General features: G+C 43.7%; 1 protein-coding gene across 2 annotated transcripts in view; it reads left to right on the top strand.

The window, feature by feature from the left end:
* si:dkey-40c11.2 (drebrin-like protein A) overlaps positions 1-15,903 on the top strand; it is a 44,625-nt gene extending 28,722 nt beyond the window's left edge. The window contains exons 4-16 of one of the 2 annotated variants that reach the window (XM_056274851.1): positions 1,126-1,200; positions 7,211-7,354; positions 8,010-8,087; positions 8,220-8,371; positions 8,542-8,596; positions 10,194-10,268; positions 11,125-11,230; positions 11,459-12,064; positions 12,300-12,638; positions 12,785-12,883; positions 13,161-13,288; positions 13,633-13,684; positions 13,791-15,903. In XM_056274851.1, coding sequence (XP_056130826.1) covers positions 1,126-1,200; positions 7,211-7,354; positions 8,010-8,087; positions 8,220-8,371; positions 8,542-8,596; positions 10,194-10,268; positions 11,125-11,230; positions 11,459-12,064; positions 12,300-12,638; positions 12,785-12,883; positions 13,161-13,288; positions 13,633-13,684; positions 13,791-13,927 — 2,046 coding nt within the window. In that variant the 3' untranslated portion in view covers positions 13,928-15,903. The remainder of the gene's footprint in view (positions 1-1,125; positions 1,201-7,210; positions 7,355-8,009; positions 8,088-8,219; positions 8,372-8,541; positions 8,597-10,193; positions 10,269-11,124; positions 11,231-11,458; positions 12,065-12,299; positions 12,639-12,784; positions 12,884-13,160; positions 13,289-13,632; positions 13,685-13,790) is intronic. The other variant, XM_056274844.1, reaches the window with a different exon arrangement.
* Positions 15,904-16,232: the final 329 nt, after the last annotated feature.

The following is a 16,232-nucleotide window of genomic DNA, read 5'->3' as shown; positions in this document are numbered from 1 at the left end:
TCAGATAGCAGAAGATACCTGCGCAGAGATGGTTTTTAAAGTGGCATGGGGGGTGCGCTTCTCCCAACGCCACATGACTTGATTGTAGAGGAGATGGTTCCGATGGCAAGGGGGATCCCTAGACGACCGGCACCTCCACACAACTGCAGGGGGCTGCCGGAAATCCAGTTTTTCGGAAACCGCCTCGAAGCGTGCCGCCACAGCTTGCTTTTCTGTTGGGGTAAGCTCCCTTAGCCTTATGTCTTCCAGACTCACCCACAAGGCAGCGGGGCAGTGGTTGATAGGTGCCAGGGCGTGTCCACCAGGGTGGGCCTGCACACCATATCTCTGGGGCCCACTGCTGCTCCGAGATCCCCTGCCAAGTTAGCCTGGGGCCGCAAGACCCCAGTTACCACGTGTGGCCACGGGGAGGCCTGGCAGGAGTCTTGGTGAAGGAGAGGCTATGTACTGGCAAGGGAAGGCTTACACGCTAGGATGCTTCCCTATTCGCCACAAAGGCTAGCCAGCGGCAGCAAGCTAAGGGCAGGAAGGACACAAGCGGGTTGGAAGAACACATGCACCTTCCCTCCAACTACACACTGCTGCACTAGACGCATCACAACACCCTGTGTGTATGTACACACACACACACACAGGCACATACACACACATGCACACAAACACTCACACACGGTCTGCAAATACATACAGAACACACTCTTGTTCTACACACAATTTGGACATGGTAACAGATGCTTCGAATGTTTGCAATGTACTCTGCTGGCCTTTCTCACTAGATACAATGTGGAATGCTGTGCAGGGGTTAGAGGTTACATCTGCAGCCTGACAAGCTGCAAACTATGCACACACACACACACACACACACACACACACATTTACATGTATTATAAAGGTAGACCCGCTGAACGGGTCCTATAATGATGAATTTACAATGAAAATGGATTTAGAGAATTGATCAAAATGTATTGGGTGGGGGTGGGGGGGTCATCCATTCAAATGGCTGAGGTATAATTACCTGCCTCATCCATTTCCCCTCTCCTTTCTTCCCCCAGTTCACCCCCCTCCCTCCCAGTGAGCGACATGATGTATCAGTGCTTATTTTTTCCCCCTTGTTTTTGACTGCAGGTTGGCCAAAATGTGGACGAGTACAGAAGGACAGAATGCGTCACCCACATACCTGCCATTAAGAACTTCTTTAAGGTACAGCTACATGCACTGACCCACAGGAACAGACAAGCACCGCTGTCTTAAGTCCTCCAAAACACAGTTGCTTTAGTCCATTTTCCCACTTAAGTGTGCATCAGATATGAACTCACTGTACTATGTATGGCAGATGTGAAATTTGTTTGTGTTCTGCATGTGTGCTTTATCTGCAGATGTGAGAGCTGTAACCACCCCCGAATATACGTATATTACATAAACTCACTCTTTCTTTATCTCTCTCTCTCCCCCTCTCGCTCTCCCCCATCTCTATCTCACCCTCTCTCTCTCTCACTGTACTATGTTAGATGTAACATTTGTTTGTGTTGTGCATATGTGCTTTATCTGCAGATGTGAGATCTGCAACCCCCCAAGTATACGTATATTACATAAACTCACGCTTTCTTTATCTCTCTCTCCCCCCTCTGTCCCACCCTCTCATTCTCTCTCTCCCCCTCTCTGTCCCACCCTCTCATTCTCTCTCTCCCCCACTCTCTCTGTTTCTCTCTCTCCCATGTTTCTCACACAAATTGTAAAATTTTCCTCACCATCAGTGGTTTTTCGATCTCCAGTCAGCCTGTAACATTGTTCTTCCCATTATTTTGAAGCATGGACAAACGGTTTCCGTGGCTACCGTTGTCAGAATAATACAAATAGATAGATGTGATGTCACAGGAGGGAGGGGCTTGCTAGACCAGGCATGAAGGAGTGAATAATAATGATGTCAAAGTGTGAATATGTGGGTGTGTGAGTTTGGTTATATTTATACAAACTTCTCAATAGGTCCACGAATTCATGGACATTATACATGCGTAGACACATGCAGGGCAAGGACAACCTTCCTTCTCCTGTCTCCTCAGTATCTTTCTCCATTTATCACTATTTCTCTCCCCTCTCCACACACATAGCTCACATACTCCCCCGCTCTATATTTACACTTAGTAGTTTACCTTACATTGTTTTGCGTTTCCTGTCCTCAGTCTACTTCCTGTCCCATTGCTGTTTTGGTTCTATGTATGTCCACTGCTATGTCAGGGAGAGAGGGAAGTCCAACACATCACTGGCTAAGCAGTGACGAGGGAGACAGGAAATGGAGAAATGAATGGGGATTCATGCGAGGGAGCGTTTTGAAAAAACAAAATGATGAAGAGGGCTTTGTTAATTTATAGCTATTTATACAATTTGGGTGAGTTTGTGAAGTGGACACACACACATGCACACACACTCACGCCCCCCCCCTCCATCAATGCCCATTAAACGGTATTTCTTTAACATTTCTATCTGACAGGAAAGGTTTGGGAGTTAAGATCAGCTTGTGGGCAGACCCCTAGCTTTACAAGTTTCCATATAAAGGCATCACCAAGTCAACTGCAAAAGCATTTGTGGAATGTTTTTTTTTTGGTTTTTTTCGGGTCTGTTGTTTAAATAGTTAATATTGTATTTGGGTTCTGTGAGCCAGTTTGAAACCCCCTTACTTTACTATGAGGCCGTTTCCATGTAGAAATAGGATTTCTATTGTGTTCATAGTGTTTGTGAGAGGTGTCTATATGCACACATGTGTAGCACATGCACGGTGCATGTGTTAACGTGTATTTGTGTGCACATGTGTCACCACCATCCTTGGCTGTCTGTACTTTTCTGCATGGTAAAGTAATAGTGACTTGGTCAACAAGACCTGCAGGGAAGTGAATCCTTCTGTCTTCTCATGTGAAGTGTGGGAGAACCGAGACCTCTGACCTTGGCAAACAGTCAAATCATACATTACTGGCCAGTCCCATGCCACCACAAACTTCATTATCATGGGCAGCATAGCGGTCTATTCCGTTGCCTACCAACACGGGGATCGCCGGTTCGAATCACCGTGTTACCTCCAGCATGGTTGGGTGTCCCTACAGACACAATCGGCTGTGTCTGCGGGCATGTGGGTATGTGTCCTGGTTGCTACACTAGCGCCTCCTCTGGTCCTCTGGGTGCCTGTTCGGGGCGGGGGGGGGGGTTGCTACGTCCCCCTGGCGAAACTCCTCACTGTCAGGTGAAAAGAAGCGGCTGGCGACTCCACATGTATCGGAGGAGGCACGTGGTAGTCTGCAGCCCTCCCCGGATCGGCAGAGGGGGTGGAGCAGCGGCCGGGAAGGCTCGGAAGAGTGGGGTAACTGGCCAGGTACAACTGGGAAGAGAGAAGGGGAAAAATAAAACGACACCAACTTCATTATCACTACCGTCCACACAGCTTCTCTATGAACAGATGCCATCCTGGATCCATTTGTTCATTTGTTGGCCGTGGGGGGTTCTAGTTGGCATGTGGGTTTTTATAAAGGACGGCGAGTGCAGCTTCTCCAACGATTTCTGATAAATGCTCCATTAGTCAGCAGCAGTTCTGGGCTCCGGCTGCTAACCGCTCTTTGTTTCGCCAGGCGAGGCCGGTGCAGGCTGATAGAGAGCAGATCATTCTGCTGCGGTGATGTAATGGCCACGCATGTGGCTTACATTAGCAGGCAGATCCTGACATAGGAGCTACATAATGATACATTACAATGCTATCCTATCTTTATGGTCCTATTGACCTGGTTATGCCTACAGACACAACCAGGTCAGTCGCTCCGTCAAGGTCACAAAGTCGACCTTAGCATCTTATCTCACGGAAAGAGTTTGATATGACAACGGTGAGACAGACCCCCGACACCGGAAACCTCGCGTCAGTATCACACCAAGTGTGACTGATTTCAAAACATGGTGAGGAGCTTGTAAAGGAGCACAGTGGTGCACATCACACCACTGTGTGGGAAAGAAAACACGCAACATCTTGACTTTATAAATGATTAATCTTTGAAAGATTAGTCGAAGCTTACCAAACGTGTTGGTTTTATAGTGTCTGGCAGTCTCCTGTGTCCCGTCCATCACATGAGCTCATAGGTGCCAGTAGCAGTCTGAGAAATTATGCATTTCGAAATACCTTCCCCTGCCCTGTTGATACGGTTTATTAATTTTGTTGAAATTGTCGAAGGTCTTTAGCGAGTCTAAGCCTCGAGGCTAACACAGTCATGCAACGCGAATGTTCTTCCTTTGTTTTATCGCCGACGTTACACAACACGTAAGCAAATTTGTGTTGTGACTGTTTTTTCTTTCTTGTGACTGCTACTGTGAAGGTGCTGTGACCTTAACGTGTGTGTGTGTGTGTGTGTGTGTGTGTGTGTGTGTGTGTGTGTGTGTGTGTGTGTGAGTAGGGCACAGTGAGGACAGGACATGTAATATACAGTATGTATATAAGGTGCCAATAGAACTTCATGGGCAGAGTGTTAGTACTCTGCCCCCTTGTGGTAAAGGACAACAGGTGCAGTAGCCTTACGCAAACTAATCTGACAATCTCCCAAATTCCTTCTTGTCCTTGGTTAGGGGATTGGGATGAGTGGGAAGGCAGACTACTTAAATGACCTACATACTGACACTGACTGATGATAATTTAATGAGAACTAGACCTATGTTTGTTTTCTAAAAATCTTGCTTTTATTAGCTTGGATTTGGTTTCCCAGATAATAAATGAGAGTATGTGCAACATCCAGAGTCCCCTAGGCACTTTTTTCACTATATCCTTTTCTTTCTTTCTTTCTTTCTGCCAGGTTTTCTCTCTCGCTCTTTCTTTCTGCCAGGTTTTCTCTCTCTCTCCCTCTTTCTGCCAGGTCTCTCTCTCTCTCTCTCTCTCTCTCTCTCTCTCTCTCTCTCTCTCTCTCTCTCTCTCTCTCTCTCTCTCTCTCTCTCTCTCTCAATCCCAGTTCATGTCTCAGCTGGCAGTGTGAAGGTTGTGTCAATGCATCCTACCCCCCCCCCCCCAGCAAATTTGGGTGTGTTTTAACTGGAGTTTGGCATTACATGAAGAAGAATAGCATGTGAATTGGATGCAGATGTTTCCATTATTATACACTTACACTGAACTAATCCTGGATTCCTAGTTGAATACTGAATGTGGAGCCTGCTGGACTGCGTATTTGCATGCATGCATGTGTGTGTGTGTGTGTGTGTGTGTATGTGTGTGTGTGTGTGCGCGCGTGCGCGCACAATATCATTTTGACACTGGAAGAGTTGACAAGATAGGCAGAGGATAGAGGAGAAGAAAACACACACATAAGTGAAGAGAGAAAATGCAAAATGGCGATGCAAAATGGTGCACCTGAGTCCTTCTTTCTTATATCCCCCTTTTAAGGACTATGAGGGTTTTTTTTTTAAATCTATTTAACCTAGCATGTAGCACACTTGTATTTGTTGACACAAAAGCCTGGCAACATCCTGTCAAGACGCATTGGTTCTTTCGAATAAGGGAGCAGGATTTGGACCGAGAACAGTAGCTCCATTGTAAACGAGGAGCGCCCGTAGAGTCAGGTTTCCAAAGTAGATTACGTCATGCTGACCCGTCATTTCTCATGTAATAACAGACACTTAAGAAACGAAGAGGTTAACGCCATCGTCTCCACCACCGCCGCACTCCCGTCGCCCCACCCCACCTCCCCTTCGTCGACGGGGACTCTCAGACCGACTCGGGGGAGACGCTGGTGGAAGGGGCTAACGGGCAGAAATGAATGAGGCAGAAGGGAGAAACATATATTGAGAAGGGGGGGGGGTTGGGGTAAAAAGCATGGGTTTGATTCCTGAAGGCCATGGTAGTTGGAATGGGATCCATCTGGAAAAAGACATGCCCTTGTGATAATTATGCAAAAAGAGAAACATGATTTAGACACAGCAAGCAGGGAAATGTAGGTCACACTCCTGTTTTCTGAGCAACCTTTCTATCAGGCACTACGCGCCTCTCTCCTCTGTAAATGCTGGCAGAAATGGCAGCTCGAGTGAGCATGCACTGATCAGTCTGGCTGACCCATCTGCACTTTTGTTCAGAGCACCTTGCAGTATTGTGATGGTGAGTCGCAGACACATGGACGTAGTTAGTTTTCGGTTTTTGCAGAGTGTTGAGCTGCGCGGTGTTGCACGCAGATCCACTTCATTTTTAATTTAGTCCCAACTTATTTCCATTTTTTTCCAGCGATCCTTGCCACGCCAGACTTTACTGTTCCATGCTTTGTGTGTTTGTGTGTGCCTTGTGTGTATGGCAGTGACAGAATGATAGGATACAGCAGGGATAGGCAACATGGTCCAGAGAGGGCCGGTGTGGGTGCAGGTCTTTGTTCCAACCAAGCAGTTACACACCTGATTCTATTAGTCAACCAATAGTCTTTGCTAAGGACCTTGATTTGTAGACTCAGGTGTGTAACTCCTTGGTTGGAACAAAGACCTGCACCCACACCGGACCTTTCTGGACCGTGTTGCCTATCCCTGTGATACAGTGTAGCATGTTGGTATGCTACATTGTAGTGCTCTTAAAGCCATTGATTGCTCTGTGCAAGGTCACTGTAAGTATTGCTTCCTGTTAGAGGACAGAGTCTCACACACACACACACACACACACATGCACGCACACGTGTGCACACCTAGATTTTAATTTGTTCTGTAGGAGAAGAAAATTGAACCTTGAGTCATTGCACATCACATCTATTTTTTTAGCTAGAATCCACTTTTAGATTGACTCTCTCGTTATGGACTAGCTGTTGTTTTACGTAACGTCTCTTCCTCTCTTTCTCCCTCTTTCATGCTGACACTCGAGCTCTCCTCTTATCTCCTTTGCCTACTCATCTTGTTTACACCTCCTTCTGCCCCATCTCCCCCCTCTGCTCTCTCCGAATCATCCGACTCGAAACATTTCTGTCTTCTCACTGACAGCGAAGGATAATTTTGTTCCCTTTCATTCTTTTGTCTAAAGCAATTACACAACTGTTTCAGACCCCAAGTCAGGCCAAGAGAAACCCGGCGGAGGGACATTGTGTGTGTATTTGTGTGTTTTTTTTTTGTTGCATGTGAATGGACATTGTGGGTAAGAGTGTGTGGAGAGTATCCTGACAAACAGCACGCCCACGTTGTGCTTTAACTGCCATATCTTCGTCTTCACCCACCGTCCTTTGTGCCCTAGGAGGCTCATGTCTTCATCAGTGCGGAGAAGGCAGATGATGTGACGGAGGAGAAGATAAGAGCCGAGCTCAGTAAAGTGCAGGCCCGTGGCCCTATGGACCGTGTGAGGAGGAGCTCCAGATCGGCTGAGAAGGAGGAAACAGTGGTGAGTCCCCTGTAATGCCACATCTGTCCACTAGATAGCAACATAGAGCTGAGTTTTTTGCAGAAATTTTTATTTTTCCTCTTTAATGAACATTATGAACATACAGACACATTCAGCTGGTGGACGTGGAGTGCAGATTCTTGTACAATTCACGATTCCGATATGTGAGAAAAAATTAGATATTAATCAAATGAAATATGAAAAAGTAAGCAAATAAAATTAAATACAAAAAAATAAGTATTCAAACATAAATCAACAAAAACATCAATAAAAGTCAATATGCTTTAATCAAGGGCCACAGAAAATAATTCTTTAAAATACAAGTGTGCATTCACCTTTTTTGTTTGTCTTAAGGGTTAATGTATCTTATGTACAAATTTAATTCAACCAGGAAAATATTAAGGATGGGGAAGGACTTGGAGAATCTTGCCTTATCTAATTTACCAACTACAAGTATAAGATCTGTCATGTAACTCAAAGGTTTACTACACGACGTTGTGTTGTACCGCATGATGATATCAGATCGACTTTTGCATGTCAAAAGGGAGTTATTAAATGCATTTCCCAACTTAAAAATACCTCCCTGTTTGTCATGAGCCAGTTTTGCATCACATTTGTGTTGTTATCTGCTCACTTTTACCCCCTATGTAAACAGGGCACCAACTACAGAAAAACTAACGCCGCAATGGAAATGAGAAGGATCAACAGGGACTCCTTCTGGGCCCGTGCAGAGGTGCTCAAAGCTTTATTTAAAATGCATTTCATCTGAAGACATTCAGGCTTGGTTGTTTGTTTAAGCACGGGTTAGATTTACAGTTGAAAGTATGATTCAGTCTCACACCTTCTCTCCGTGTGTAAATGTCAGCGTGAGGAGGAAGAAAGGAAGGAGGATGAGAGGAGAAGAGCTGCAGAGGAGAGACGACGTCTTGAGAGAGAGAGAGTCCTGAAGGAGCGACGGGAAGCTGAGGAGAGAGACAGGAAGATGAACGAGAAACTGCAGATGATCGAGGAGCAGAGGTTTGAGCCACAGAAATATCAGACCCTCTTTTTTTCCCTCCCCTGCACCATAACGTATCCAGATCAATGCAAATAAGGGTGAAAAGAATCACATGCAGTCAGTCGTGTTCTTTGGGTTGATAATGACTGGTTTGCATTAATGATGATGAGACGTGATCTCTCTTTGGCAGGAGAAAAAAGGCGGAGCAAGAAGAAGAGGTGCGCAGACGAGAGAGATCAAGATGGGTGAGTACAAACACGTTTACTTGTGAGTACGTGCCTATTGGTCGGCATGGCTCAAGAGGTAGAGCGGGTCATCTGGTAATCGGAAGGTCGCTGGTTTGAACCCCAGCTCCTGCAGACAGCGTGTCAAAGTGTCCTTGAGCAAGACACTGAACCCCTAACTGCTCCTGATGAGCAGGTTGGCACCTTGCATGGCAGCCTCCACCATCAGTGTATGAATGTGTGTGTGTGTGAATGTGAGGCATACACTGTAAATCAGATTTTTGAATCAGCGATTACATTTAGACGTACTAGATTTAAAGTTACATGGGCGTGTGCATTCATGTGCATACACTACCGTTCAAAAGTTTGGGATCACCCAAACAATTTCGTGTTTTCCATGAAAAGTCACACTTATTCACCACCATATGTTGTGAAATGAATAGAAAATAGAGTCAAGACATTGACAAGGTTAGAAATAATGATTTGTATTTGAAATAAGATTTTTTTTACATCAAACTTTGCTTTCGTCAAAGAATCCTCCATTTGCAGCAATTACAGCATTGCAGACCTTTGGCATTCTAGCTGTTAATTTGTTGAGGTAATCTGGAGAAATTGCACCTCACGCTTCCAGAAGCAGCTCCCACAAGTTGGATTGGTTGGATGGGCACTTCTTTGAGCAGATTGAGTTTCTGGAGCATCACATTTGTGGGGTCAATTAAACGCTCAAAATGGCCAGAAAAAGAGAACTTTCATCTGAAACTCGACAGTCTATTCTTGTTCTTAGAAATGAACGCTATTCCATGCGAGAAATTGCTAAGAAATTGAAGATTTCCTACACCGGTGTGTACTACTCCCTTCAGAGGACAGCACAAACAGGCTCTAACAGGTACTATTTAATGAAGATGCCAGTTGGGGACCTGTGAGGCGTCTGTTTCTCAAACTAGAGACTCTAATGTACTTATCTTCTTGCTCAGTTGTGCAACGCGGCCTCCCACTTCTTTTTCTACTCTGGTTAGAGCCTGTTTGTGCTGTCCTCTGAAGGGAGTAGTACACACCGGTGTAGGAAATCTTCAATTTCTTAGCAATTTCTCGCATGGAATAGCCTTCATTTCTAAGAACAAGAATAGACTGTCGAGTTTCAGATGAAAGTTCTCTTTTTCTGGCCATTTTGAGCGTTTAATTGACCCCACAAATGTGATGCTCCAGAAACTCAATCTGCTCAAAGAAGTGCCCATCCAACCAATCCAACTTGTGGGAGCTGCTTCTGGAAGCGTGGGGTGCAATTTCTCCAGATTACCTCAACAAATTAACAGCTAGAATGCCAAAGGTCTGCAATGCTGTAATTGCTGCAAATGGAGGATTCTTTGACGAAAGCAAAGTTTGATGTAAAAAAAATCTTATTTCAAATACAAATCATTATTTCTAACCTTGTCAATGTCTTGACTCTATTTTCTATTCATTTCACAACATATGGTGGTGAATAAGTGTGACTTTTCATGGAAAACACAAAATTGTTTGGGTGATCCCAAACTTTTGAACAGTAGTGTATATATGGGTCTTTGTGTGTAAATGTGTGCGAATCATTTAACTGTTAACTTTTATCCCTCTGCACTAACAGGAGCAGCAACAGCGGGAACATGAGGAGGACATGAGGGCTCATCTCAGAAGGAGCGAGTCCATAGAGAAAGCAGCAGTGAGTGAATTCGAGGCTTCTGGAGGCCTGTCAGGCCAACATGACAATAAGCACTTCCTGAGATAACTTCTGTGTCAGAAATGACTGAACTTTAATTGTGCGAGTCAATATACAGTTACAAACTGTAGGTCGGTGTTGACTTGAAAAGATAAATGCATGGCTCCAATTAAATTTAGTATCTGTAAATAATGTCACAAACACACATGTGGGTGGCGCAGTGGTTAGCACTGTCGCCTCACAGTAAGAAGGTCCTGGGTTCAAACCCCGGGGTTCTCCAACCTTGGAGGTCATCCCAGGCCATCCTCTGTGTGGAGTCTGCATGTTCTCCCCGTGTCTGCGGTGGGATTTCTCCGGGTGCCCCAGTTTCCCCCACCATCAAAAAGACATGCATGTTAGGGTTTATACTCCTGTCTGTGCCCCTGGCCAAGGCAATGACAAGACGAACTGGAGTTGGTCCCCGGGTGCTGCACGGCGGCTGCCCACTGCTCCTAGCTACACAGCTAGGATGGGTTAAATGCAGTGTAATTTTCCCACGGGGATCAATGAAGTATCTCAAAATCAAAAATAAATAAATAAATAAACACGTTCAAGTTTAACCTCAGAATTACTGATGATTATAAAGTCAATACTACACCCACAAAATGTAGACCCAAATTAATGCCATTGCCACTGCTAATGCCATTAATATTAACCACGACTTGTATAAAACTCTTGCAGATGCCTATTTATACTTGACAATATACCTGAAAAATGAAAGTATGTGAATTGCTGTGATCAAAATGCAGACCTGTTCAAAATATTGTGATGATAAACAACAGTCACCTACTTGTTTAAAATTGGCTCGTGTGACTTGCAGGAGGCTGCAGTATTGGTGTCCCAGCGCTCTATGAACCCGAGGGAGTTCTTCAGACAACTTTCCTCCTCATCACAAAGTCCCACCAGCCCTGGGTCAAACCGCTCAGGTAGAGTTTGTCTGTTTATGTGCGAGTGTGTGTGAGTGAGAGAGAGAGAGTGTATTATTCTGAATCCTTTGACAACATTGCTTCCAACTATCATGCCCACAAAGCATCTGCGTTTTAATGTTTGTGTGCAACTGTGCATCAACTGCACAGTGTGGAAGTTGCTGAACATTTTAGATGTATATATACAAACTGACCCCTCAATTCCCTGAATTTCTCGCCCTCGCCCAGGCAAACCTCCATTGAGGCGATACCAGCGCAGCCTGACAGACACTGCCTTCATCTTCTCCAAGTCAGACAGCAGCACTGCAACCTCCCCACGCAGTCCTCCACTGGTCTCTCCTTTCTCCAGAGCCCCTCCCTCCCCTTTCTACCGCACCACCTCCCCGCCCATCAGCCCCAACTTCCGTCCAATTGTGTCTCCGCAAAGGCCCCAAGCCTTCACAATGTCACCACCTCCGTCACCTCTACGCTCTGCTCCACCTGTCTCAGCCCTGCCCAGCCTCCCGCCGGGCAGCCCCCATAGTCAGGATCATGTCAAGCCCAGATCTCCCTCTCCAACACAGCCTTCTGCGCCACCTGCCTCCCCTAGTCTCCTAGCTCCCTTCCCTGCCGACTTACCACAAGGAAATCCTACACAGTCTCAGCCAGAGGGTCTTCCCCCCTCTCCAGTCCTGCAGACCCCGCCCCAGAGCCAGGCCCAGATACTACTACCTACAATCCCAGATACCTCACCCCTGCCTGAGCTGTCTCTTATTGCTCCAGTCTGCTCTGAGACTGGTCCACTTCCACAAGCCCCTTTAGCGCCCCTCCCCGAGTTCCCACAGCCAAACACAGGTAGGTTGTTATACGGGACATAAAGCATTGGAATTATCATTCTGCAATACCTTTTAACTCCATTGAATCTCAGTCATGTCAGCCTTGATACATGGCATGCCTGAGACAAACAGATATTATTTTTGTCATATGGGCAGGAGTACAAGATGTTGCCTCAAAAGCTGCTCTTACATGCAGTATTTTAATTTAGCTTCTAACTGCTGTCAAATTCTCCATTCTCAAAACTTTTACACAGCCGCTCCCACTGACGCTGAGCTGCTCTCAAACACTGTCTACACAGTGCAAGCTGTGTTGGTGGAGGAAGATGAGGAAGATGTGGAAGATGAGGAAGAAGAGAAGGAAGAAGATAAGCCTGAATCGGATCAACAAACCAGCATTGTCACCACAGAACTTGTCCAGACTGTTGAGGAACAGGAAGAGGAGGGATCTAAACAGGAAACAGAAACACCTGTGGACATAGTGCTGGAGGAAGGATCGGCAGAGGAAGATGAGCAGGAGAATGACCAATCGGATTACAATCATGCCCCTGCCGAGCCAGTTGTCGTTGAGGAAGAGGAGGAGTCAGCAGTCATAGGTTTCGTATCAAAAACACGTCAAATTTATTTAAAGTATGATTTACTAATAGATCTATCACAATGTCACAAACAAGTTAGAACTGATATACTATATATAACTCAATAAATGTGTTGGAGGTTACAACCAATTAACTATTCTTTTCAGATATTGAATCTATTTCTAAGCAAATCAAAGAAGAGACTGTGGTCCTGTCAACTAATGGATTCACAAACGAGGAGGACATAAGGGAACAGAACGGCACAGGTTTGAAAAACAATATTTCTTTACTATACTATACTACATTATACTACATTATACTACACTACACTACACTACACTACGTTAAGCTATACTATACTACTCTACTCTACACTATACAATACTACACTATACTATACCACTTAATTCTAGACAATGCTATACAATACTTATACCAATTGATGTTCTGTGTAGAGCCACCACACACCAATGTTAATATGCATAAAGGCTGAATAATAATAATAATAATAATATAAAACCATTCCATATTGTTTCCTTTCAGAGCGATCTATGAGTCCGTCTGACACAGAGCTCAGCATGCCGGAGTTGGCTGTATGTTATGATTTTCACGGCATGGCTGAGGAAGACTATGAGGATGAGGAACAGAAGATCTCAGAGAACGGTCAACAGGTAGCTGCTGATCAGCAAACACATAACCTCACCAGTGTGCTATAAAAGATTTGTATCTCCAAAAAAATTAAAAATGTTAAGATATAAAAAAAACCCTCCTGATATTTTAATGATTGTACACATACATTTTATGACACTTCAGAATTTATTTAGGTTGTTTGGCCCATTGGCCTTGTTCCCCACACAAAGGAATAATTTGTCAACTTTAATCTGTTGTTTTACATATTCGAACAGCACATTTCTTTTACCAGCCCAATTTAAAGTCAAGAAAGTTTGTCTGCAAAGGTGCATAAGCTAAGAATCATATATATTTGACCTTTCTCTCATTTCTTTTTCTCTTTCAGGTTATTCCAGAGAGACAAATGTGTGTTCGGGCTCTCTATGACTACCAAGCAGGTAAGCTGTTATTTACAGGATAACTGTCATCCGTGAAGTGCTGCCACTTGCATTAATTACGTTGTGATTAGTGGGTCTTCACTGTGTTATCTCCTGGTTCCCACAGAGGATGAATCAGAGATCTCCTTTGAACCTGGTGACATCATCAGCGATGTGGAAACGGTGGATAAAGCCTGGTGGAGGGGGTACAGCAAAGATGGCCGCCAAGGCCTATTTCCTGCAAATTATGTAGAGACTATCTAAGTGGACAGACAGAAACACACACACACAAACACACACACTCAGGGACACTGTTCTCCCTTACATTTATTGAATAGTACATACATGTCTATATCTTAACACTTACATTGAAATTCCATTTATTGTTTTAGGTTTCATGCTCACAGTTGAAATAGCGGAGACATTTTTGCGGACCAAAAGATTTTTCTGTTTGAGTTACAATACGTATGTCGGTGTGGCGGGATGTATCACATGAAAATAACAAATGATTGCAAGGTTGCTTGTTTTAATTGAATGAAAAGCAATTTTTTTTGTGTATATTTTCCCACTTAATACACTCATAGTGCATATATTCCAGTTTGCTCACTTTCTTCTCATGTTAGATTTTAAGCTGCATTACTCAGAATTCATGGCAAGACATATAGACACATATTTCAGAAATCATAAAAGTTAAACAAATACATCAAAGAAGGTTGAATCAGTTCGTCTGGATACAATGTTTACTGACAGATATGTTTTAGATTAAATGTATCTGTCAGTAAACATTGTATCCAGACGAACTGATTCAAACTTCTTTGATGTTCTTACCTGGATTATTGAGCATGTATCAAGACATTAAACAAATGCAACTTATTTAGTGGGGTTGTAGGGTTAAGTGTACCATAATGTTGAACTTAAGCATGCACTCCTTTGAATCTGTCCACATGCTTCGACTGCCGACTGAAAACCTGTATTGTAACATGATAATGGATACAAAAGCTGGGTAAATAAGCGTTCTGTTTCTCTCCATCACTGTTGAAGAAGGGGTTGTGTTTTGTTCATACGGTGATGTCCTTCCAAATGTTTGCTGATTCTGTGCCGAATCTTATTTTTCCAGAGACTTGACTCAGTTATGGCATTATGTCGACACACAATTGATATCATGGAAACATTTTATTTGCCCAAGATTTCTGTTTTTCAAAATGTTGCTTATTGTCTTAATACACTATGCTTGTATATAAGGATGTATAGAAGTCTCAAAGTCTTCCTTTTGGCGATCATTTGAACTTTTGGTTTGGATACTCGTAGTATTCACTCCAAACTTGCTATCTACAACCTCAAAATGCTTTGCTGGAATATGAGGGCGAGAGAGGCTTTTCACGAGTTTATCTTCGCTTTTTCACTCATTTATTTTGATATTATTGTCTCTCAAGTTTCTCAGTGTAATACTGGATGACATTTTAAAATGAACAATTTTATTAACGTTTTTCAAAGGGAAAGACAGAAAATGAAAAGAAACAATACTAATAACAATATTAACAAAAAATAATAATAAAAAATAAAACAAAATTACCCCTCAAAATTCAGTAACACCACCATATACAGCATTCAATACACAATTCCACCTCTATGTCCTTCTTGACCAAGCCACAAATGGGCCCCAAGTAAGCTCAAATTGGTCTATCTTGTCCAAAAGAGAGTATGAGACCCTCTCATAGCTAGCCAGCTGAACCATAGTTGTAGCCCACTCTTCACAGGGAGGGGGGTATTGTTTTTTTCCAGTGTTTCAATAGTGTACATTTGGCAGTTGTGGTGGCCAGGATAATCCACCTCTTTTCAAAGGAGGGGAGGCCAGAGTCCTTGAGTTTTGTTGTTAAGCCCAACATAAATAGCTTTATGGTGATTGGGAATTGCCTCTTAACAACTTCAAATAAAACTTGTTGAATGTTATTCCACCAGTCCTTTAAGTGCCAGGCATAACCAAAGTGTATGTGAAACAGAGGCCCCAGCTCCCTTAAATTTCCAACAGCAGTCATCTGGTATGAGATTCCTCCTATGCAATTTTTGTGGTATCTAGTGCCATCTATGAATTATTTTCAGTGGGATAAATTTATTTCCTACTTATTTGTATATAGTATTCAGGTTAATTAAGCATGCTTCCAGCTGTTTTACCCATTGATCCTTAACCTTGTTGCCAGATGACACTTTATTGAGTATCCATATTTTTCCAAATCAAAAGGCAGACATGACTTCTGTTTCTGAAGAATCCCCACTGTCCTTGTCACTCACTGATATGCAGTTTTCTGCAGTTAACTGGGCCATAAGACATTTTTTTCAGGATTTCCCAAATTTCTGAATTTAATATAGACCGGTAATTAAAAATTTCCACAATCACAGCAAAAGACAGATAGTTAATTGGCTCCATGGAGGAAGCGTAGCAGTGTATCCTATTTCGTTATCCTTCAGATGAGGTATTGCAAGCAGGACAACATGGAAATTTAATTTGAGATGTTAATTTCATAGTAAAGAGCGTGCATTGGTTGTCGTTAGAAAACAGACAGATGTTTCA

This window comes from Lampris incognitus, chromosome 1 (genome assembly GCF_029633865.1).
Source record: "Lampris incognitus isolate fLamInc1 chromosome 1, fLamInc1.hap2, whole genome shotgun sequence".
Taxonomy (NCBI): Eukaryota; Metazoa; Chordata; class Actinopteri; order Lampriformes; family Lampridae; genus Lampris; species Lampris incognitus.
This window is presented reverse-complemented; position numbering and strand designations above follow the sequence as displayed.